Raw genomic sequence first — 23,841 nt, forward strand, 5'->3', positions numbered from 1 at the left:
AAAACTGTATACAAATACTTCCATGTATTGAAAGAACAATATTTTGACACTAGTGACACAAGGGAAAAAAAAAAAAAAAGAAGCAGTAATCTAGTTTTTGATAACACAATGAGAACTTTGTGTTCAACTGAGGTGCATGTGAGAAACATCATGTTGCGTTAACAGGGAAGGTTGACCTTTAAGGTTTATCTGGATTATAATTCTTGTGGTTTTTATTAATAAAACTGCCTACTAAAGTTTCACGAGTCCTCCCTGAGATCTGTAAAACAATTGGCCTATCTGCTTACAAGAGAAAAGTTAGTATTTCCTAGTATTTCCTACAGATGTGAGAGCTTTTGTTTCAGAAGACATTGATATTGTTTTCATTCAAGATGCTCCACAAAGATTATCAGGTATTTTATTATCTTAGTAACTTTATAATTGTTGGATTATTGTCTTTAAGTGTAGCAACTGTTCTCTTTTAACTTGAAAGAAAGAAAATCGTGGATCCAAACACAGTTCAGCTCTAAACAAGATCACATCTACAGCCAAACTGTAGGATTTGAGTAAATCAGCAATCATACTCCAAATTGCTTCTGTGGTAATTTATCAACTGCAACTTTGAAAATCTGTGAGAAAGTTTGTAAAATGAGTTACAACGTTGATCTCTTTAACTGTACCCTAGGAGACTTCTAATATGTATATTGGTAAAAGTGATTTTTGTTGTTTGTTTACTTTCTTGGGATTCTTAATGTAAATTTTCCATTGTTTTTTATCAAATGGTATGTTTTTCCTCTCAGAGGAAAATGTTTTAATCTCAAATCTGTTCTCATTTCATACCTTTTCTGTCAGTGATGTCTATGATTTGCAAATGTTGCTCTTCTGAATGGAAGCAGCTGCCATGTCATAAGTACTCAATGTCTCCTCTGTGTGAGCAGAAAGGACAACGCCAAAGGAAAAGCTTTGTACACAGACGTTGGAGTCCTTATGTTCAGCATTACACTGTTAAGGAAGAAGCATATCAAACTGTATTTAAACTGATGAGGTCTGATAGATACTTAAATGGTGTTCAGAAGGGGTTTTCCATGAATGGTGGTTCCTTGAGCAACAGATCTTGCACCAACGCTGTGATTTTTGGTGATCTCAGAAAACAGGATGATGACTCTTCAGGGGAAAGGAAGAGAGATGCTGCACTTCTTGGGCAGTACCTCTTTTGCTGTAGGTATTGGGAGAGGGTTGAGCTTATGAAAAGTGGCACTCTTGTGGCAATGATAGACCATGACCTCAGTCATGAACTTCAGTTTGCCTTTCAAATGCAATCTGTAACAATATAGTAAGGTTCTTTCTTACTGGGTGTGCGCCCTTACTGTTTAAGTAGCTGAGCAAGAAGGGTCGTATTTTAGGAAAAAAAAGCATAGGAGTACCTTGATTTTGCATACTCCCATATTCCTGCTGTCAGTGGCTTTTGGGGAGTATCAGCGTGCTTGGCAGCACATCCCTGTGGTTTTCTTTGGCAAGAGTCTCCCTGCCGTGCTTGCCTTGCCTTAAAACATTGTCAGAAACAAGTACTAAAGCAATAGTCATTACTTAGACTGAACTCCCATTGTGGCAGGGAGCATGGGATCATGCCCAACACTTTTGTGTTGGCTTTTGGGCAGGGGCAGCTGACACTTTACTCCAATCACAAAACTTTTTTGCTGCACTTGAGTGTCGTTAGTGTTTTTCAGCCATGTGTGCTATGCCTCTATTGTGTGCAGAACGTGTGTGAGGAGATTTTTTTAGATATGTATATATCACTGTCTCTTTATATAATCTCTTTTATATAACACACTTTCATGCCTACGGGTACACCCAGTACACACCTACGCTTTTAACAGTCACAGAAGTCAATCAGATGTGGGTGACTCAGCCAGTGTAGCACCTCTTCTTTCTTCCCTGCCCCTCCAAAAGTAAATAAATAGATAAACTGGAAGTCAGTTTAGGTTCAGAGCTCTGAGTCGATGTCCCCAGTCTCACTTTTCCAGGGCACAAACATCAGTTGTGGTCATTCCTGTAGCAGCTTAAGAAACCACAGCCAGTCAGCTGTGTTGTGTCAGGAGGATCTGGGTGATGGCATCTGGAACTGCTTCACATCCAGGCAGGCAGGAAGTGCGTGGGCATGACATCTCCCCACGCCGCACAGCGCAGAAGATGCCGAGTAGCTCCTTTCCATGCCAGTGCAATTGAGTTGGGACAATGCAGAGAGGGAGGTGATACAATAGCCCTGTCTGTTGTGGCACAAAGGAAACAGTCCCTCATGATGCATGCAGGAACAGCAGTCATGCCAGGCCTTTGTGCTCCACCATATGGGAGAAGGTTCTCCTTTGCTGCCACATCCCTGTAAAGGCTGATCATGCTTTGGCCCAAAATGCTCAATTCTCCTTCTCAGTGGTGGCCCCAGCAGGATAGCTAGGTTTGGGATCACTAGAGAGTACCATGTCCAACCCACTGAATTCTTCTGCCCACTTGTAGACAATAGAGTATGGAATACTGTAAAGACAGAATTTCTATAAATGGTGATAATGTACTCTTGGGTCTCTCTGGGTGGTAATGTTTTCTGACTTAGTCAGAAATTGCTCCCTAATTGTTGACAGCCTTGAGGTAACCCATGCCCTCCACAAGTGATAAGTAAGTAGAGCTAGACATTCACCAGTCTCAGATTCTTTGTCTCTGAAACACACGGACAATACACCCTGCATTAGGCTACAACTATATGTTCCATCTCCTAAAGTAAACATTACTGATTTGGGTTTGTTTGGTGGTTTTTGTTTTTTTTTTTTTTGGGGGGGGGGGGGGTTGGGGTTTTTTTTGGTGTGTTTGGCAAATGCAAAGTCAGAAGTTCTCTGTGTAATACCTAGAAATATGTACAAAAGATTTTTTTGACAGTATAGGACTTGGGGAAAAAAACGCTGTATAGCAGTGCAGGGCAATAGTAATTAGTACCAACATGAACATTTTCCATTTATCACGTTCTCTTTTCAGTCATACCTGTTTTGGGTCTTGCATTGCATGAGACGAGAAAAGGTTTTACTCATTCTCTTGAAAAATCATCTTTTATTTCTATAGCAGAAAACATCAATTGTACTTTAAAGTCTTAGAATGTTGGATTTGTATTTCTTTTTTCTCTTAAACCTGCAGATACCTCATTATGAGCCCATCTTAACAATGTACAGTGCTAGAGCAGACAGTGAAAGGAAAGTATCAAATATATAGAGTTAACCATAACCTCAACTACTGAGTCTTTGTTATCCATGGATAACAGCCCAGTTAATAAATGTTTTCTCACTGGGATGCTGGACTGGAAGTTAATGGTGAAACACATCTACAACATACTCCAGATGCTCAAGGCAAGCAGACACATCACAACCATATATACCTATACAGGGGTTGTATTAGTCCAGCTTGGGTTTTCCCCTTCACCAGCCCAGGTGCAAACACTACGTAAGCAGAGAAATTTGGGGAGGGAGAAGACTGGTTCACGTTTTCGATACATTGCTTGAAAATGGTGCTTACTGCTGGCAAGGGTTTACATACAGAAAAAGGAAGAAGGGAGAGATGAAAGAGGAAATATTTTGGCAGAGGCTCTAGTTCAGGCATGCAGAACAGATATCCTAGTCCACATAATCATAAAAGTGTGTCCGCTTGCTAGACTTGCTGCATATCTCTCTCCGGTTAGGTTTCTGTCTTTAAATGTAAATGACATGGTATTGCCTTTAGACTTTGTGAGTCACTAGACCAGAGCCAAAAAGAGTTCAAAGATGAAAAATATGTTTTGTTACATTTACCATTAAAGGAATAGTCTTATTCTAAGAGAGCCAAAGCCTGAATTGTTTCCATCATAGTTTTCTTCTCCTTTTCAACATTTGCCCACACTTTGTTAACTGGATCGAGCAAAAAATTAGGGAGAGGTTGGTAGAAATGAACACAAGTAATTCCTTTACTTGCTGTCAGCTCATCCAAAAAAAAGCCTTTACAAAGAAATACAAGAAAATCCATGATTCTCTATTCCCGCACCAGAAAATTTCCTAAAATATGTGACCTTGTGATGGTTAAAAGATAGCCAAAAGCCAAAGCTGGGCAATGTTTTTATCCCAGTTCAGCCATGTCATGGGTCATGTGGTTCAGCATGTGAACAGGAAGGTGAGAATGGGTGAACTTTTGCCTCAGTTGTGCAGTCCATCAGAGAATAAATGGAGCAGATCACTCTGCAGCTGTATCGGGAGGTGAACGGCTGAATACCTCTCACACAGAGGCCTTTGTGTTCTGGACATGATCTAGCATTATGATGGGACGCACTAGGCTGAGGCTTTGTAGCAATTACTAACCCATTATCACGCTAGAACATGAGATCATTTATCTTCTAATTCAGAGTGTCACCTGTTCTTCATTTGCCAGTCAATAACCATTAATTACTTTCAGTGGAAATTTAAACAAAGCTTTTCCCCTCTGTTAAAACCAGTAAGCCATTCAGTAATGACAAATAAACCTGGAGCTGTGTCTCCCCCTTTCCTCTCATTCTCAGCCCTGGAGTCTGGTACAACATGAACTCTTAAAGGAAATGCCTAGAAATTGATAGGTCAAGGGCCTTTATTAGTCTGATGGGGGGGAAGCACATTCCTGGCACTTGCTGTAAGGAAAGCCTATAGCTACTGCTTGTGCACAGATTTCTCATTGGTTGTCACAGGCTGTACCTGTGGAAATAAAGATTTGAATGTGGAGCTTGTTCAAAGATTTTCCTGTCTTCTGGCTTGCCTTTGCGGTTTTTTACGGACTGGTCTTGCAGACCCGTTCAAAGTAACAGCATTTGGTTGCCTTCCTGAAAGCAAAACAGATCGCTTATTTTGCTTATAATTTTTAGCATGTTCCTTTTTTTCATACCTAATTTGATTGAGGTAATTTTAAGTGCCAACAATTGTGGATGCCAGACAAAATAAAAGAACCAGCAGTGATAGATTCTCAAGTAATCATTAATCTAAACATTCTTTTCCGGTAGAAGTTGAGGCAAAAGTTGATTTTAGCAACTCTGTCTGCATTGTTTGATCATTTCTAAGTTGATCCTGTAGAAATTTACTGCAGTTTAAGCTGTATTTCTAAGATGGTGATTACTTGCTCTTTGAAATGGTAGACAAGAGTTAATAAATCCAACTGCATAAAACTCGGTGGGACCAATTGTCAAAGGCTGGATTTTTTGTTAGTATTTTGTAGCTGTCTCCTTCAACGTAGTGCATGTTTTAAAGAGAAACTTCCAATGCTATTTTATATTAATACACAAAATGAATGTGTAAATACTTAAATACTCACTGGATCGTTGAATGTCTCAGTAGAAGCACCCGCACCGCACTAAAATTGTGTCCAATGAATTGCAATACTGAGGTATTTAGAAATGGAGGGATGACAAAAAATTATCATTAAGTCCAGTCCTGCTTCTGCTTAGACCTATTAGTACTGCTTCACAACAATGCATAGCAGATAGCAGTTCCGTATGCTGATATTGTATATTCAGTCAACCTATGTGGCACTTGGGCGTGGGGGGGTGATTATTATCAATAAAGGAAGTTTGATTGTTACATCTCTGTCAGACGTATCTGACACTACAGTGTTGTGAGCATTTCAGACAAAGGTGAGAGCCTGAATTCATTATGTACAGCAAACATCCACTAAAGTCAGGAGGAGAACTCCTATAAATCCTGACTCTGACTGTCTAATCATGTAAATCCTTATTCACTCAAATAGTGCCTTCCCATATGAGGAAGGTTTTTGTTTTCAGCTGGGCTGTTTGACGAGAGCCGAAGGTCTGTGAAATCAGGGACCAGGGTAGAAGAACCAGAACTATCAACTACTTATTTTAGTTATTCCTTTTAACCTTTCTGTGACGCTGCTACTACTGTGAATCCTGCAAGCTTGTCCAGTCATGAAGAAATAGGAGTTGGTGATTTATGACAACCTCTCAAATCAGCAGGGAAACCCCAATGTTCCAAGAAAGCTCATATGAGAGATACAAGTTAAGACATCTCCTCCCCACAAGAGGAGTTTCATCAGCCAGTCGGGTATTTCTGCGTCATTGGCTAGGATGTTGAACCCTGGAAAGGAAAAATAAAGTTGCTGCCATTGTCCTGCCCAGCAGGTCATATCCCTAAAGCACAATTAATGTCAAGGACTTACACAGCAGTTGCCCAAATCCCAGCCTTCCATGCACGTTCAAGAAGCAAAAAGGTTCAAAAGGAACATGTTAATAAAATCTTGTCAAAACTTTGGAAGATGCATAAAATAATAACTGGGAAGAAAAATCACTTGCAAATAGAACCATTTAAGTGGAATGTATCGCTTTGCAATGCTGGACACTGATTTATTAAGAATAGGAGGGAAAAATTGAATATTTCAGGTGGTATTTACCAAGAGAAACTGAGCTGTCCCAAAGCTTTTATTAATCTGATTTGCAGAGTATCCACTACCATCAAGGGACCTACTAAAGTTGTTTTCTTTAAAGCTGATGTGAAGAGGTCAGTGCAAATAGCGTTGTGGATTAAACTATGAGAAGATGACAGTCCTTTTTACCATATGGAGAGAAAGTTGAATTATTTTGTTTTCCTTTTCTGGTTATTTATTAAAAAGGATCATACCATACAGGTATTCCCTTTTCCTCTCCAAAGGAAATGAAGTACATTTACATCATTTTGATGGATCTAAAGTAATAATTATTCTGTCTGCCTACAGCTCCTAGGCAGTCAAATAGTCCAGTCACTAGAGAAGTGGCTTGCACATCAGAAAACTGAAATGTACCTGCCGTGATACCTCAGACAAGTCACACGTGTCTTTGCATGCCTCTTTTTCCATCTGCTTTCCTGCTTTCATGCCGACTTAGCTAGCCAGCCCCCTGAGATGGTGCTCATCCATCATTACTTGTTTGTGGGAGGGAACTCTGTGAAAGACATTGCTGTGAGAAGTAAACCTGCTCCCCTGATTTGCAAATATGTTGACAATCTCATGAAGTTTTGCTTCAAAACCTACTGTGATTTTTGCAGCTGCTCAAACGGTTCTCTGAAAGAGATATTAATGGTTGTCTCACTTTTCTACCAGTGTTGCCTGTGTTCCTGTGTCAAAAGTTTCCGCTACAGTACTTTAATATGTAACATTCAGCACATATTCGGCAGGAAAACCAGATTATTTTGGTCAAATACACTGTTGACTATTCTTAGCTACCTTTTTAATTACTTACTTTTAATTAAAATCTCAACTTAGCCAAAACAAATGTGACAGAAGAAAGAGCCAAAAGGACCCATATTTTCATGATTCAATGTGTTTGACATAGTTCTGTAGCAGACAGACAACAGCACTCTGGACTGAAAAGAACAAAATTTTGTTCTTTTCCCATATCTGTGTCAATTCATGCAGTGCTTTAAACAAGTGAATCCACGCTCTTGAGCACTCAACCAAGTCTCAGTGTTCAAAAGTAAACATATTAAAGTCTTCCCTGCAGAAACCCCTGCTGTGAAACAAATTGAAAATCAAATACAGTATTGTTTTGTATCATAAGAAATAATTGAACTCTTTTCAGAGTTGCACTGAACTGGTTAATAGCCACCATGTTAGGGAAGTGCTAATTTGCCCAGCTTGGGCTATGTGTGTGTATGTATAATTTCCAATTCAAAAATGTGGTAATATAAGATCATGTACCAAAGAAGCCACTTATATGTGCACTGAATCTGACTTTGTCTTTCCACAGGCCATGTGGCTGATGTTACAAACAGATGAGCCTGAGGACTTTGTTATAGCCACTGGGGAGGTCCATAGTGTCCGTGAATTTGTGGAGAAGTCATTTAAGCACATTGGGAAAACCATTGTGTAAGTATGAACATGAGATAGCAGCCACAGGTTGAACATTTCTAGCCTTTTGCCGTTGTTGTGATACAGAATTGTACCTCTGCATTCTCCTTTTTTCCCCTTCACTTTCTAATTTTGTGAAATGTTGGACCTTCCAGGCACAACTGACTGCCACAGCAGATATGTTTAGCGTTGCCCTCTAGATCGTAAGAAAAAAATGTAGGCTGGTATGTTTCAATCTTTTATTCCATCTTCATTCTCTGTTCTGCCACTCACTCCCCACCTTGGGGGCCAGATGCCCCTCCAAAGATGTGAGTACCACGGTTCTGTTCATCACCTTGCTGCAAAAATGGGGTTTCTGCCAGATTCTCTGTTTTGTGCCCCCAGATCCCCACAGTCCTGCTCCCATCATCTGCTATCTCAAGAGATGACACCTGCTAACCCTGTTCTTTCCATGTGACAGCCCATCAGCCACACCACAAGGATTATGTAGCAACCCACTCTACATCCCTATTAGCTCTTCTACTAAGTCATAAAAATGTTGAGCAGTGGGTGCAGAATGTTTACAATGCATATTCCACATAGTTTGATTGAAAATACAAAATTCCTTCTCAAGGCCATATAATAAAACCAGGATGGCTTGGTGAGCGCTTTCTGTAATTTATATTTTTATTGTTTATTATTTTTTCAATTTCCCTCCTTCTGTATCTTCTCTGGGCCCCATGCATCAACATACCGATCTCAGCTGGAAAAGGGAGAGGAAAGCCACAGGCTCTTCCATGACGCTAACGCCAGGGCTGTTCCTCAGGCCATCAAAGTCACTTGTGCAGCTGGTGAACTTTTGACAGGGCCAATAAGTTTTACTTGGGAACAAAAACTTGACAAATTCAATAAATATGCAGAAGCACACAGATATATACAATATTATTTGAACAGCCAGTGGGTGGCTGGGGAGGTAATAACATTTTCTCCTCAATGAGTTTTTAGTCTGGTTTCAATTTTTGGCATCAACCTCCAGAAAAATTCTGATGGGGGAGAGAGAGACTGTATAAATAGAATTTCTAGCCCAGTTTGGGGAATAAGTTTCTCTCCATATTTTTAGCATGTCTTGATAGCAAGATGTCCCTGTATGATCACATGTTGTCCCGTATGCCTTAACAGTAGTGAGGTTTGACAGGGTAAAGGGGAGGTAGTAGGAGCTCTAGTAACTGCTCTGTCTTTCTTACTTTTTCTTTTTTCTCTATACTTTTACTCCTTGTGTTTATAAGCTAATTCTCCCTAGTAAGCATTGATACGAATATGCTGTGGATTCAGTTGCTCCACACAAGTAAGAATTCTTGTGATTTTTAAGAACTATTTTGTCCCTGTCTAGTGTTGTTTGCAAAAGCAAGAATGAATGCTTGGTGATCAACTTTTTTCGTTTTTTTAAAAAAGTTTTACTACCTAAAATTAGAAACTGAAACATGTAGGTCAGTACCTAACTGAATGTCTTTATTTGCAGATGTTCTCAGCATCACAGTTTCTTTTGATGTCAATAAATTTATCTGTTACTTTAAAATTAAACTCCCTGCTTTGGTGTTGGCCTAAGAAGTCTCAACATTTCCTAAGACTGACAAATCAGCATGTATTTTTCAGAAAGTAAATTAAGCCTTCGAGAAAGCCTAAAGAAAAGAACAATTACAGAAATAAAAGTGAAAGTACTTTTATGAATAGCTTCTGTTATAGAGAGGGTATTAAAGGCTTACTTTAGATTTAGTCGGTCCTAACACACAAAATTTTGTGTCCTGATTGTTTATTTTTCACTCACATACGGCTCCATATGGTGGACTCCGTATCATTCACATTGGCAATAGCTGTGGTTGGTGTTTGGATTGAATCAATCAATCACAAGTTTCTCTCTCAGGGAAACTACACTATGACTCCAAGTGATAAGGTACAGCAGGTATTTTGTGTGTGCAGACATAGTTGCTTTTTTTTTTTTACTGATCAATAAAAGTAATTTTCAAAAATCATAGAAGAATCCACATGACATCTAGTGACATGGAATTTTAGGAACCTAAATTACCTTAGAAACAGGGCTTGGGCTGCTCATCCCCAGGGCTCTTTTGAAATTTTTCTTCACTGTGAATAAGTTATTAATTCCTTAAGTAATTTACAAGTGATATATAAATAGCTATACCTATGGGAACTGAGGTGGCATTTTAGGTGCTAATGATAATTTTGTTGCTGATCATTTTGACAGTGATATAATTCCGATCATTTGACATGTAGCCTAGCCAGATAAATGAGCCGTTTATTCCCCCTGCTCCCAGGGTGGGGGTAGTGTCACAACAGACCCACTACTCATCCCCATAGCTATCGTTCATCTTTCAAATTGCACTAGATGTAAAATATTTCTCAGGATTTAGAAAGTTCTGTTTAGAACCTCCGTCATTTTTCTAGGTGTCAGCCCAGCCCATGGTTTTGCAGCACACGCACTCTCTCCTTGCCCTCACTGACTTCTTGGCACGCTGGCTGGTAACCTCTCACATTCTTTGAAACCGCCAAGGGCTTTTACTCCCACCTTCTTCATTTTGGATATATCTTCAGGGAGTAGCCTGGCAGCAAAACCCTCCCTTTTAGTATTGTGGGACCCCACTGGTGAGTCCCATTGATCTGTTTCTTTACAATTTATGAGGCACTTAAGAACCGGCACATTTGCTAAATGAGTTCCTGCGAGGATGGCTGCTTTCTTCCTATCTCCCTTCCTCAAAGTTTGGTTGAGTTGTTTGGTGGTTGGTTGGGTTTTTTTAATTGCAGGGTTGCAGGTATTACAAAATTTTGCAATCTCAAAAACTCACCTGGGAAATTTCCAGCAGCCCTTTCCACTGCCATAAATGATGGCACAGCTTCACAGTATTGCTGTACAATGCACCTTTCAAAATTTTGGAATGATGGAGTAAACGGCCAGGAGGGATTAGTGGCAAGCACCAGCAGGGAGACCTCATAGTGCATCTGAGAACACAGGGCACATTTGCAGGGCTCTTAACTATCCCTATTTTGTGCTTTGGCAGGGAAAGTTGCAAATGTAATGAAGTCTTAGCTGTCACATCTTGATTTTGTAGTAGAAAACAGGAATAAAACCAATACCGGCTGCCCCATCAACCAACTAAAAATTATTTTTTTCATTTTTTTTGTCTTCCTAACAGTTCACATTTTACAGCTGAAAATCCAGGACAGCCTAAAAAGTCTCTCCAAGAAGATAACATAATACTTTGTCACAGCCAGTCATTAACACTTGTCAGGACTATGTCTTCTCGCCAAAATAAGAGAGAAACTTTACTACATTTTTGTAACTAATGAAATGTACAGCTGCAATAAGACTGATTCTCTCTCTGAACTTGACTGTAAAGTGTACACAGAGGTTTATCTACCTTGTGTGGTTTTTTTTCTTCTAACATTTCTTTTTCAAGGGAGAAATTTCGAATTATATTTATATAGTCCTCTGAATCATTCAAATTCAGTCCTTTGTACTAACAGGAAAGCCTCAGAGCTACAAATATTTTCCCCCTGTAAGGATTACACTTTTTTTCTTTTACTTTCCCTTCTACTTATTACTAATTAAGTAGTACTTGGGGGAAACACTTCCCGCCTATAATTTGAACTACAGCAGGGTAAACGAAACAGGCAAACGCTTGTCTTGACTAATTTTCTGTCATTAATCTTATTAAATTAGAACAGGATTGCAAAGATAGCCTGAAACCACTACAGCACTCAGAGTTCTTTACAGACTGCTGCAAAGACTGCTGTCTGCAGATGTGGAAAGAAAAAAATAAAGAAGAAAAAAAGAAAAAAAGAAAAAGAAAAAAAACCTGTTCAAGCAGTGGAAAGATTTATTGTCTTATTTATTAATATAAAAATACATGCACATTTGTTACAGAAATATTCATTGCTTCCAGGACCAGGATTAATTCAGTAAAAATGAATATTTTACTCTAGTCATTTGGCTCTACATGCAAATGTTATCTTCACTAACATGCCAGTTGGTTTTATAAAAGATCACCGTAGAAAGGGGGCATTTGCAGATAAGCTGTAAGGTCTAACAAGGTGAACTACTAGCAGAAGTGGAGCAGTGGCCTCTTCAGTGACAACGAAGGTTGAACTGAGCTTGAACTGAGGGAGGAGGGGGTTTCTGGTTTGCGGGTTTTTTTCTGTTTACCTTAAAATGAGAGGTTGGGTTACAGAAACACATGAGATTTGAAGGATTGCTATTAGAGTGGAAAGCCAACAAAACATTAGTAATGGTGCTATGGGGATGTGGAAGAGAAGCCACCAAGAGTCATCATCAAAACAGTTGCTGCTAGGTCTGGCTTTTGCCCACCAGAAGTTGCTGGCTGGCCAGTGCTATGTGTTGTATTTAACAGCTCAGGGAAATCAGAATCTTTCAGATGAGAAGGAAGGGAACAGAATCCCATACAGAAATTAGAGGCATTCTGAAGAGTGATAGTTGAAAGGAACCTAGCCAGGTCAGTGAAGAATGCTGGCATGGGTGAACCCACATGAGCAAGGGTTCCTCACGTAGGACTGCACCACTTTTACCCCATTCTCACCATAGAATATATGTTTTAGGGGGACGTTTAACCCACTTCAGCTGGAGAATTAACTATGCCAGCTGAGCAGACTTTTACTACTTGCTTATTGATACAATGTTTTATCTGTAGGCAGACCTAATAGCTGTTTCAGAACTGAAATTAAGGTTTGAAGACTAACAATTTAATTATCAGATTCCATACATCATAAGAGGTATGAGAGTTTCTCCTATAGGAAGACTGAGTGAGAATTAAATATGATGTTTCATGGGAAATTCCACATTCTTCCCCTCTGCCAAATGAAATGAAAATAATTGTCACAAATGCAATTTGGAAAAATATCTGATTTCAGGTCAGCTGGACTGTTTCATTTCTCTTCTAGCCTTCTTTTAAAGAAAGAATAACTTTACAAGAGTTTTCAAAGCCATTCTGAAAGAAAAAAACCACCATTTTTTTCCAACTCTGAAAATGTCGAAGCATCTTTTTTAGATATTATTAATATAATTTTGTTTCAGGTTGACAGTAATGGAACTTGCTTGAAATTAAAGCTTTTCTTTCCAAAATGTTTTGATTTTCACAACAAACAATATTTGTTGAGGAAATACATTTTTCTCAATACCAACTTTCACAACTTGGAGTAAAGAAATAAGGGCTTCAAAAGCTTTCCAATGAACTGGGGGAAAAAAAGAAACCAAAAAATCGGAAGCCTAGCTTCCTATTATTTTTTAAAGTCTCATAACGTGGGGAGTCATGATTTAGTTTTTTGAAACTTGAACTTGATAATGCTGTGAATATAATAACAATAGCATTGTTTGAACTGTTTCCTTTAGTGAACAAATGCTGAAGACTTGATTTGTCAGAGCATTTGAAAAAGAAGTTTAAATACATCCCACTGTGGTAGCATACTTGTTCTTTAGATTTAAGCACAAAATTGTGGTTAAGTAATCCCTATATCCTTGATTGCTTTGATGTATCAGAGCTGCTGGCAAGGTTGGTGGGTGAGCTGGTGGCAAAGGAACATATAAAGAGCCATATTTCAAGTTTCCCTACAAAAGATTACTTACAAGTGACATTAGTGGTCTGTTACATGGTGTCAGTTTTGCTGTTTATAAAGTGCCAGGACAGAATGAAGTGCTTTGGCTTAATTGTGCGTGCAGCAGCGATCGGACCACAAATCCGAGATGTCTACACAAATGGTATCTTGTATTAGCTGTGGAGGAAGAGCAAAATTTTCCTAAAATTTTGTTCTTAATTAATTTATAGTTCATTTTCAAATGTGAAAAAACTTTCTATTGGCATATATTTGAATTAAAGTTGTACGTGATAGGGTTTTTTGCTGTAAATAGACTGAGTAGCTACGAGGGGTTTTGAATGTTTTTTTAAAATGCTGTCAGTTCTGTTTCTGTGTAAAGATAAAGCAAGGAGATGAAATGCATATACTTGTTCAATTTATCTGTGCTTTTGTGAAAGATTTCATTTTCAGTTGTTTTCTTCACCACCTCAAAAATATATGTACTTTGCCTCGTTTGCTTCTCAGTTACAACCATTTGGACCATTTGGTCCATTGCAGTGCTATTCCCACCCCTCCTTGATTATCCTGGCTCCCCTGTGTCCTTCCCTGCCCACCTCACACCCCACTGGGTCAGTACCCCAGCTCTTCATCCTCAGAAAATCCTCTATACCTGTGGATGTTTTCATAGCTTGAAACTTTCTGTCTTCCTGTATAGTTATAGGAAATTAAAAATAGTGGGAATCTCCAGTTTGAAGAGGAAAAGGAGCATTCATTACTGCTGTTAATAAGTATTGTAACAGTAGTGAACTGCAGATATGGAATTAGCCTTAAATAAAATGCAGTCTGTTCCTCTGTAAATCCAGAGTGTCTTGAGGTGAAGAACCTTGTAAACAAGTAAACTCGCACATGCATTTGAAATGTGATTAACTTATTTATATGGGAATTTCTGAGGTCAGTGATAGTAGTGGTACCCACCAGAGCTGACAATGACTATCATCCTAAGCAATCCCAAAGCACCCATCTCCAACAGTGAGGTGCTCGACATGGAAATGTAGATGCAGAAGTCATCAAACCCGCTTCGTCAGTAGCAGACATGTGGTCACGTGCATCCTTCTCCGAGTGCAGAGCATTCTGGTGTATGGCTGAGGCAGTCAGCCATGAGAGCAAGCCTGTCCTGTGCTTCAGTGAGAGAGAAGCTCCCCACTGTGGGACAGGCAATGGGCTTGCTGTAGAGGCTCCTTGCCTGCAGGCTGTAGGACCAGCGTTTTGTGAAAAGCCTACACTAGGCCAGCAGGCACCTGCCTGGAGGCCCTGGGCCTTGGGCACTGGATGGGGGGATCCTCACCCCATCCTCTATAAATGTAGCCCAGCCTGATTAGCCTAACTTTCTTTAGCCAGTGATCCTTTGCATTTCCCCCAAGTTACACAAGACTGTTTTCTTGCCTGGTTGGGGCACCCACCCTAAGGAGCAGAAATCTGGGTAGCCCTTGTGGTGGGAGCTACTGAAAACCACAGCAACGTGAGGCTTCCCTGTGCCTCTTCCACCACGCTTGGGCTTCGGGATAGCCTGGCACTATGTTTTCCCGTTAAAAATTCTGACTGCAGTTTGACAATAAATGAAGGAGGATTTTTGTGGGGTTTGTTTTTCCTTTCCCTGTGGTTAGAGGAAGAAGGGAGGGGAGTCGGTTGGCAAAATGGACATCTTGCTCCTGGTGTCAGGCTGGCCGCTGTGCATTCCCTTTTATCAGCAGTATGGTGTCCCCAGCTGTGAGCACCAAGGTGCCAGGAGTAATTAGAAGTGCAGCTATCAAATGCTACTTTGTTCACAATGAGAAGTACTTTTTTTTTTCCCTTGTGAACTTTTCACATTACTGGGCTGAACAAAACGGGTGGAGATTTCTTCTTAAGCTGTTTCTATTGTTATATAACTTTGATAGCGACATTAAGTGAGTCTTTGCTGGCTGGGCTGAGCCTTCTGGAGCCTGTTGGGTGTTAAATGGGGTTCTCTGCTCAGTGACCTCCAACAACAACTGACGTCTCCTGATCTAAGTGCTTCCTGTTGTTTTACTGGTGACGGTTAGTTTTCTATTAAGCTCATTTGAGTCCTGCACATTTTTACCCTCTGCCCTTTAAAGGGAGGGACTAATGTTAGTTTTGGCTTCTGAATGAAAACTTTGCAGTTCAGGCTTCAAACAGAGCAACTGCAAAAAGAAGGAAAGAAAATTTAAATTATAAATCATCTGTAGCATCATGGCATGACTGTTAACAGCTGACTTCACTTCAGCTATTATCTGTTTGAAATTATTTCGACAAGAAGTGTTCCCAGTATCGAGCAACCTACCAGCTTTGCTGGTCATCCAAAACCCATGAGTTGTGTTTAAAAAATCGTGGGATTTGAAAACTAGTAATAATGCATATTCAGTATTTCCTTTCGCCTTTCAGTGTTTTAACCTTCATGGGTACATAGAGTTCACATTTTCAGACTCCCCTCCTTAGCCCTCAGGGCTAGAAACTCAAAAATGAAGGCTGAGATTGTCAAAGAATTAAATTCTTCTAGGAGCTTCAGGGGGGCAGGGGAGCAAAGAGAAATCAAATCTGTGACAAAATCCCAAGAGCTGGCAGTACAATCAGTAAGTGGGAGGCAAGGGGCACTTTTCTTTCATTGCTGGTGACTGAAGCTAAATAGTCTAAATCACACTGCTGATTTAAATTGCATAGATTTTACTTAAACACAAAAAAAGTAAAGGATTTCATCACTACGCTTCTGTGCCAAGCTGGTTCGGAGCCTCATGATATATACTTGGAGGCAAAAAGAGGATATAGTTTCAATCATAACTCTGGATTTTGTACGTTCAGTGGATTAGGTTTGATGCACCGATGTACATTCCTACATGTGCCATCTGAAGCATTTGTTTTGAGAGGGAGCATTGTCCTCAGGCTTCCAGGCTGAAGGCTGGCATCTTCAAAGGCAGAGCTAGTCACCCACCAAACCGTTCCTCTGCTGTTGCTCCCAAAATTTTAGGACAGGACAGTTGCTAATGAAAAAGTTCGCGGCGCACCCAGATCACATAAATTACAGCAAAGTGCTGGCTGCTCAACACATATGAAACTGATTTGGACAAAGTAGCTGGCATTCAGCTCACAGGTAGTAAGTACTGTTTACAGAACATGTATGTGAAGTGCCATGTTGAGCTAGGACTGAAAACTCAAGACCTGTTTTTGTTTTGGTTTTCCTAGTTAAGCACAAATTAAATTATGCAGCTTAATGCTATTCAAACAGAGCTTCACATCCCTAAAATTAACAGATTAAAGAGTTCCTGAAAGTACTGGCCAAAATACAAGAATTAGAAATATTTTAAGAAAACAACTTTGAACCAATCCACAAATGAAAAACCTCACTGTCATATTTATTTGCAGATACATGAGACATTCTCAAATCAGGACGTTTTATTTACCCGTAGCATTATGTGTTTAATTTGGAAGTCCTCTATTTCAGTCCTTCCACTGAATCAAAAACCAAAACAAAGAGACTTCAAAAGCCATTGTTGCTGCATTCAAGTCTAAACTCGGCCTTTGTTCCTATAGCTAATGAGTTTATACTGTCCTGCAGGGAGAATTGACACCAGCCTCAAGTAAATGAAAGCAGGCCAAATGTTGGTAAGATCAGAGCACTAAAGTAATTATGGGTTGATTAAATGTTTATCTTCTTTACAGGTGGGAAGGGAAGAATGAAAATGAAGTAGGACGATGCAAAGAGACTGGCCATATCCATGTGACAGTCAATCACAAGTACTACAGGCCAACTGAAGTGGTAAGAAAATGCCTTCTTTTAGTTTTGCAAATGAATAATCCAATCACTCAGCCAATAAATCGCTGCATTTGGCCAGCAGTCTGTGAAAACGGCTTAATTGTGCTCCTGCTGCCAGCTTTTAGAGCTCTAAATTAGCCTACTTGTCAGCCAGCTACCTGGGGACAAGCAGGCAGGCAGCGCTGCCCAGGAGGGGCAGGCCTGCCCCGTCACAGGGATGCTGCTCTGCTTCGGTCACCCTCTCCGAAGGGGAGAGGGGACGCTTTTGGGGGTGAAACGTCATCTGATGGGAAACAAAACAATGTGCAAAACGACTTGTTCCTTCTGTTCTCAAATGGGTATGTGGCCGTCTCTCCTCCAGCTACAAGAAGGGAAAGCGGAGGAAGGTGGGGGCTAATAAGCTTGATTTTTAAAGTACCTGTTTCTGTGTCTTCATGTCAATGTTTCAACTCCATCCAGTGAATGTCCCATTCAGCTTAGAGCTTTGTGACTGTAGGTACCACAAAATGCCTGTTTTAGAAGCGCATGTGCACTTTCTTTTCTCAAGCGCTTTGCAGGGTCTCACTCGGTAAATGCTCATTTGCAGAACACATCTTTCCTCCCAGGAATGCCTCGGTGAAGTCTGCCGGGGTGCTCAACCAGCACACGCTGCCTGCAGGACCAAGCCACTAACCCCTGCCCCCAAATCACCTGATGAGCATGCTTAGGAGAGGAGAAAAAACCAACACTATTTCCAAGTGACGCAGGATGGTGGCAATGCACAGAGATAGTACAGGACAGAGCCCGGCTTCTGGACACAGGGAACAATAGCCCCAATCGTGCGATGTGGCAGTGGGTGTGCCCAGGAGAGGATGTTCTTGCCTCCTGGGGAGGGTGATACCAGCCCTGCCGGCTGCTGACGCAGCATCGGCTGTCAGTCCGGCAGTTCAGGAGTGCGGGCTTCAGCTGCCTGATTCAGGCAAGCTGTGATGAGAGCACGTTTGTCCTGACACAGGTCGCAGGGTGGGAGTGGGGACCTGCACGTGTGGAAGTGGATGTGGCTTCCAAAGTGGAAATTCAGAGGGGAACAGAGACTTTCATGTTATGCAAAAAAGGGCTGGGCCCATGTATCAGAATCAAACGCTAGGAAGTCATTAAGAGCTGTCTGTCATTCTGTGCTTTGGTAAGGTGTCAGGATGATAAGGAAGACACAGAGACAAAAGGACTTGCCAAACAGGAAAAGGACACTTGACCCAACAAGTCCGCGCTTTGTGAGACCCACTTTCCTGCTTTGTCATACCTCTTACTAAGTACATATTCACTCCTCAAAATTCATGGGTAGTATGTAGCTGTTCTGAAGCCCTCGCTGTAGTTCCACTATTTTTTCAAGTTCCAGTATTATTCATGTGCTCAGCTATTTTCTGCTGAAATAGTGGTGCCCATGGTCTCCTCTCTCCTTATTGGTTTCCTTTTGGGAACACAATTCCTGGATTTTAAATTCAGCTCACTACGCGCTTGTCCATTTTGGGACAGTGCATAAGCACGGGTTCCTCAGGAATGCTCATGCAATTGCTAGTGGGTCTATACATAAGTATAGGGATGTATTCAAATACTGAGTGGAATATGGCCTTGAAATAGCATTCCATATAAACTCAGTAGACATCTGATGTTTATCTGAAATGATCTGGTCTGTTGTAGGCCACCTTCCCTTGGGCTCCATATCTCTCTTCCACTGCCCCCGTCTTGCCTTGCATTTAACATAGCCCCTACTTGGTTCCTGTGGAACCCAAGAAGATTGTGAAGCTGCTCAAGCATGATCAAGGTAGAAGCACAAAATGGATTTTGAAGTACCTTTGTCTTAAGGAATATGCAGATGAACTGTGAGCAAACTCCTCTATGAAGAGATGTGGCATCCATTTCCTCCAATTAAAGTTTCCTTTTTTTGAGCGTCTCAGGATGGGTACCCAGAATCATTTTCGGGTTTTTTTTAATTCTGATTTTATTTCTGTTCCTTATCAAAGGCAGGCAAACCTCTGTTTGTTTCAGTCAGGGAATCACATCTGTGCAATTTCAAAATACCAGACCAAAATCCAGTCCATTGCAAGAAAGCAAGGAAAAGCAGTGAGAGAACTGAAATGGACTGACAGCATGTGCTGCCTTCCACCTACCCTCACCAAGACAGCATGCTGAAGGCAAGAAAGCCTCAGGTTGACATTTTGGAAGGAGGCTTAGCCAGATCAGTTAACAGGAATTTTGCTGTGGAATCCCAGCTGACACAGAAAATCCGATGTTCAGATTCTCATGTCTTATTTGGAAACATTTCTGTCTCTCTCTCTCTCTAAAATTTAACATGATATTCTGGAAAGTGAAAATAAATATCATTTAATCTTGTGTACAGTCAGTTCTGACAGTGCCAATACAGTCATTTGAAAACACATTTGTTTTCTTCAGTTAGTGATCCCTGGGGTCAAGGCCTCCCATTGAAAAGCTTAGCTGTACTGAAGAAGAAACCTTGAAATGTGAGACTGTCTTCTGGTCAAACTAAGTAGACCCTTTGAATGCCTTGACTCTAAATCTCTTCACTCTACTTTTGACTGCTTTGGGGGCCCCTGATATTTACTGGCCTTGGGAATTGTTCCTGCTAATGCTTCTAATGACTGTCTCTCTCCTTCCCTGCTTGTGTCAACTACAAACCTATCGGTATAATTTCTTTTGGCTTGTATCAGATTCCTAGCAGTATCTTTTCTGACCCTTTTTTAATTGGAGACTAACTTGCTGCAAAGATTGGAGGAAAAAAAAAGATTATTTTTGCCTTTCTTATAATCTGCAATTTTCACAGGGCTTCATGACAAGTTTGCTTTTTATACTGAACTAGATACACTATGAAAGATGATTTCATGTGTTTTGCAGGCTTTTTTAGCACATGGCTAGTAAGATCAAACTTTACACGCATTTGCTGCCCTAGGTTTGTAAGGCTAAGTTTCCACTACAGTTTACTCACCTGTAAAATGTGGATTCTGCAGAAATGATCTCTCTAGTCTTTTCTACTTCTGTTACAATCCAAATGTTCATATTATAGGTAGGCAGCTTAGTCTATACTTGGATTTAAATAATCTATTTGATATTCCAAAAATAATACTAAATTAATTTTATATAAATAATTAAATTAATACAATTAATTTTAGATTTCTTTTAAAAGTTAAAACTGAAATTCAGTGAACCACCTCCAACACTTGGAAACAAGCAGCCCTGCAGCAAAGAATGTCGGAAGCATCAGGTCTCTCAGCCCCTGAAGTTGGGTAATTCTTAGAGAATTAGGGCTTCTCTTTAATTTTCTTATCTTTCAGCAGGACAATTATATTAATTTGTATGCAGAAATTTCCCTCCAAGAATTGCACAATTGCTTCTAATCAAATTATGCCCGTTAAGGTGTTTGAGTAAAATTGCCTCTATTATTTTTCCGTGGCAGATATTAAGTTAACAGTTCCATAGGAGCTTGCTTCATTTCATTGCCCTTTCCTGCAACAACGAAGATTAACTCCAGGTCTCACTGGTCTGTCCTGTCATCACAGAGCTTAAAATGTACATATCTCTCAGTTAGGAGTTTATGTTACCTTTTAAAAGGGGAAAAAAAAAAAAAAAAAGAAACCTTTCAACCATATGTAAACGTCGTCTGCTCTCTGAATCTAATGCTCTGCATGTGTTACAGGGAATTCTTCCCTTTCCCTCCCACCTGTTTCTGCAGTTGTCCTACAGCTTGCATAGGATAGGAGCTGCAGGTTGTATTTTTGCATCAGAGTTGTTATAGGCTGGCATGGCTGTAACTCCGAGGACCTACATACATCAATGCAAATTTCCTTGCTTTAAGCAAGCCCTGGAAACTCTGTCACAATGTGATGCTAATATTTAAGCAGTCATCTGGCCTCTTATTATTCTTCTTCAAAGAAAAAAAGGGCATGCTAACTTGCTAACTTCTTCCTTTTGTTACATGCCTTAAGCAATTAAGCTTTTTTCTCCCAGTCCTTTCTAGCACTGATATAAATGAAATGCCATTTAATGGTTAGGAGAAAAAAATCATGGTAGTGTCAAAAGATACTTTGTCCCCCTGGGATTATTTCTTTAAACTGCTTTTTCTAATGCCTAAGTTCTGTATTCCTCCTTACCGGGTTGTTTACTTTTCAAAGGATTGTTTGTTGTATCTCAGTATCTGCAGATACATATATACATAAGAAATACCCTAAGTCTTCTAAGTGTTGCTTACATTAAACTTTACATCTTTACTGAACTGCATTTGGCCTCAGTTGCCCTTTTTCCTCCTTGGAATTAAGCAGGACGGCTTTAAATTTCAGTCTCTTCAGATGTTTTTTTTAAAAATTCAGCTCTATGTTTCCCATGTTTCATAGGATTCCAGTAAAAATTCCTTGGGGCATATCACATTCTCCCAAAGTCAGCTTTCTTACAGTCAAAAACATTTCTGAACTCCTCTAAGTGTTCCTGCCCTAAAGAGCATTTAGAGTCTAATGAAACCATGATCACAAAATCCTAAATGCCCCACACTTCCACTTTAGTTTTCATACAAGCTTAATTTCCTACTCATAAGTTCAGAGTCGCCTGTGACTGTAAACTACTCAGATGCCTGCACGAGGAAACACGTGTTTCCCTTCCTCAAGGATCTTTGTGCTCATCAATGTCAATGTGTGGCCTGTATTAATACTCATGAAAATGAAATGGGAGCATTCAAGGAAGAATAATGTTCAGATGATTTTCCTGTCTATTTTCCTCACTAGCAGCCAGGTAAAGAAGTTGCAAGTTGTCATAATTCTGACAGTCTTATGTGGGGTTTTTTTTTTCCTTCTTGTTCTGAAAACGTATGTCAACATCTGAAAACAACTGCTTTGGTAAATGATTATCCCTGTTGTCCTTAATTCTCCTCTAAGCTGACTTTGCTGCTGTGTGAGCCAAAATGTTTATATCTTTCCTTACTTCAAACTCAACATTATCTCTGTGTTGCTTTGCCACCCTCTTCCTTTTATTTGTCCCTCCTGCTAATAAAACCCGCAGAAGGCTTTTGTTTGTTTGTTAGTTTTAGTTAAGGCTTCACATATCAGGCATTTCAGAGGTATCTCTGAAAACACACGTGTCAAATTCAGCCAAGTAAAATAATGATTAGTAGTAACTTGTCTCTGTATAGCATCTACAAGGCACTGAGCACTTAACACATTTTAAATGTTTCTCAACAAGCATGTGAAAAGGGTTTAAAAAAAATAGCATCACTGCATTTCTGCTTCTGAAACACTTGTGTGGCAGAGCAGACAGACCACACTACTTGAGTCAAATGATGAGGCCCTGGCGAAGTTAGGAGGAGGAGAGCCTGATGGCATTGTGCTCTGCTGCCATGCCTAGTGGACACAACCGTCCTTCCACAGGTAGCTTTCTACTTTTTTATCTCACCCTGATTTTGTTCATCTTAATTATTCCTTAGAAGATAGGAAGAGCATTTTTGCTATCATGTTTTCCTCTCAATATGTCACCAAACCCGAGAAGCTTCAGCAGGCTCGTGTCCAGTCTTGCTCACTGTCTTGTTTAATCCTCTTAAGAGACTTAGCAGAAGCCCTAGCTTGCCTCCTTTCTTGTAGGAGCAGATACCAAATGTGTGCCCCTCCAATACTCCCACACACATTTCTGACTTTTTGCTTCATAACTAGCTCATTGCATCAGTATTAGACAGGCACATCCAGTAAAGGAATCCCTCTGGACACCACAGTGTGCAGTCCTCATATGCTGTGCTTTAATCGGTTGCTTCTCTTTGCGTCATCCTGCTCCTTCTCTGCTGTACCTCCAACAAAATATTTCTCTGGCAGCTTCTACAGCTGGCTCTGTTCCCCTTCCTCCTTCACCACCTCTTTCCCTGCTGTCACTTCTGAGGTTTTTAAACCAACCGTGTGTCATCTGTGACCTTCACATCTTCACTGATCTTCCTGAGAACATCAGCCTGCCTCTCTGAGTCTGCTTTCTGATCCCCTAATACCACAACAATCTGACAAGACTGGCCAGAGGAAGAGGGTGTCCTTACCTCCTGGGGGCTAAGTTGGAGTGCTTTTACACCCTGGGTGTTGCACCATATGTTCATCTACAGCATCGGTAGTTTTTCCTCAGAAATGTTCAGACTGGCTGAAGAAATCTCTGACTGACTTTGGGCAATGCCATTTTCCACTCTGGGTGGGTAAAGAGATTGCAACCCCATTGAAGAGCAAGTGTGTAAAGATAAAGCCATCATCTAGGCAGGAGGGTTGGTGGTTTGAGTTCATTGCTCATTTTTCCAAATGCTGTTGACACATAGCAATTAGTGGCAATCTTGGATGTGACAGGTCCAGGCTCAACTCCTGAAAACATATTTTTAAATTAAACTTAGGTGACTGGAGGATTAAGGCTGAGGGAGAGGTAAATGAGGATAGAAAGCTGTTTACCTCCCTAATTAGGGCCTGATTCAGCCAAGCATCCAAGCAAGTGCTTCTCTTCAAGGGCATGAATAGTTAATAGGGACAGTTTCCATACTCAGAGCTAAGAGTGTGCTTACGTGCATTGCTGCATCTGACTATGAAGCAAAGCAATTCCTCTGTGATGGGAACTGAGAT

General features: G+C 40.4%; 1 protein-coding gene across 2 annotated transcripts in view; it reads left to right on the top strand.

The window, feature by feature from the left end:
- GMDS (GDP-mannose 4,6-dehydratase) overlaps positions 1-23,841 on the top strand; it is a 426,883-nt gene that overhangs the window by 337,994 nt on the left and 65,048 nt on the right. For both annotated transcript variants that reach the window (XM_055704690.1, XM_055704691.1), the window contains 2 exons: positions 7,742-7,860; positions 17,134-17,230. In XM_055704690.1, the coding sequence (XP_055560665.1) occupies positions 7,742-7,860; positions 17,134-17,230 (216 nt within the window). The remainder of the gene's footprint in view (positions 1-7,741; positions 7,861-17,133; positions 17,231-23,841) is intronic.

The sequence above is a fragment of the Falco cherrug genome, chromosome 3 (assembly GCF_023634085.1).
Source record: "Falco cherrug isolate bFalChe1 chromosome 3, bFalChe1.pri, whole genome shotgun sequence".
Lineage (NCBI taxonomy): Eukaryota > Metazoa > Chordata > Aves > Falconiformes > Falconidae > Falco > Falco cherrug.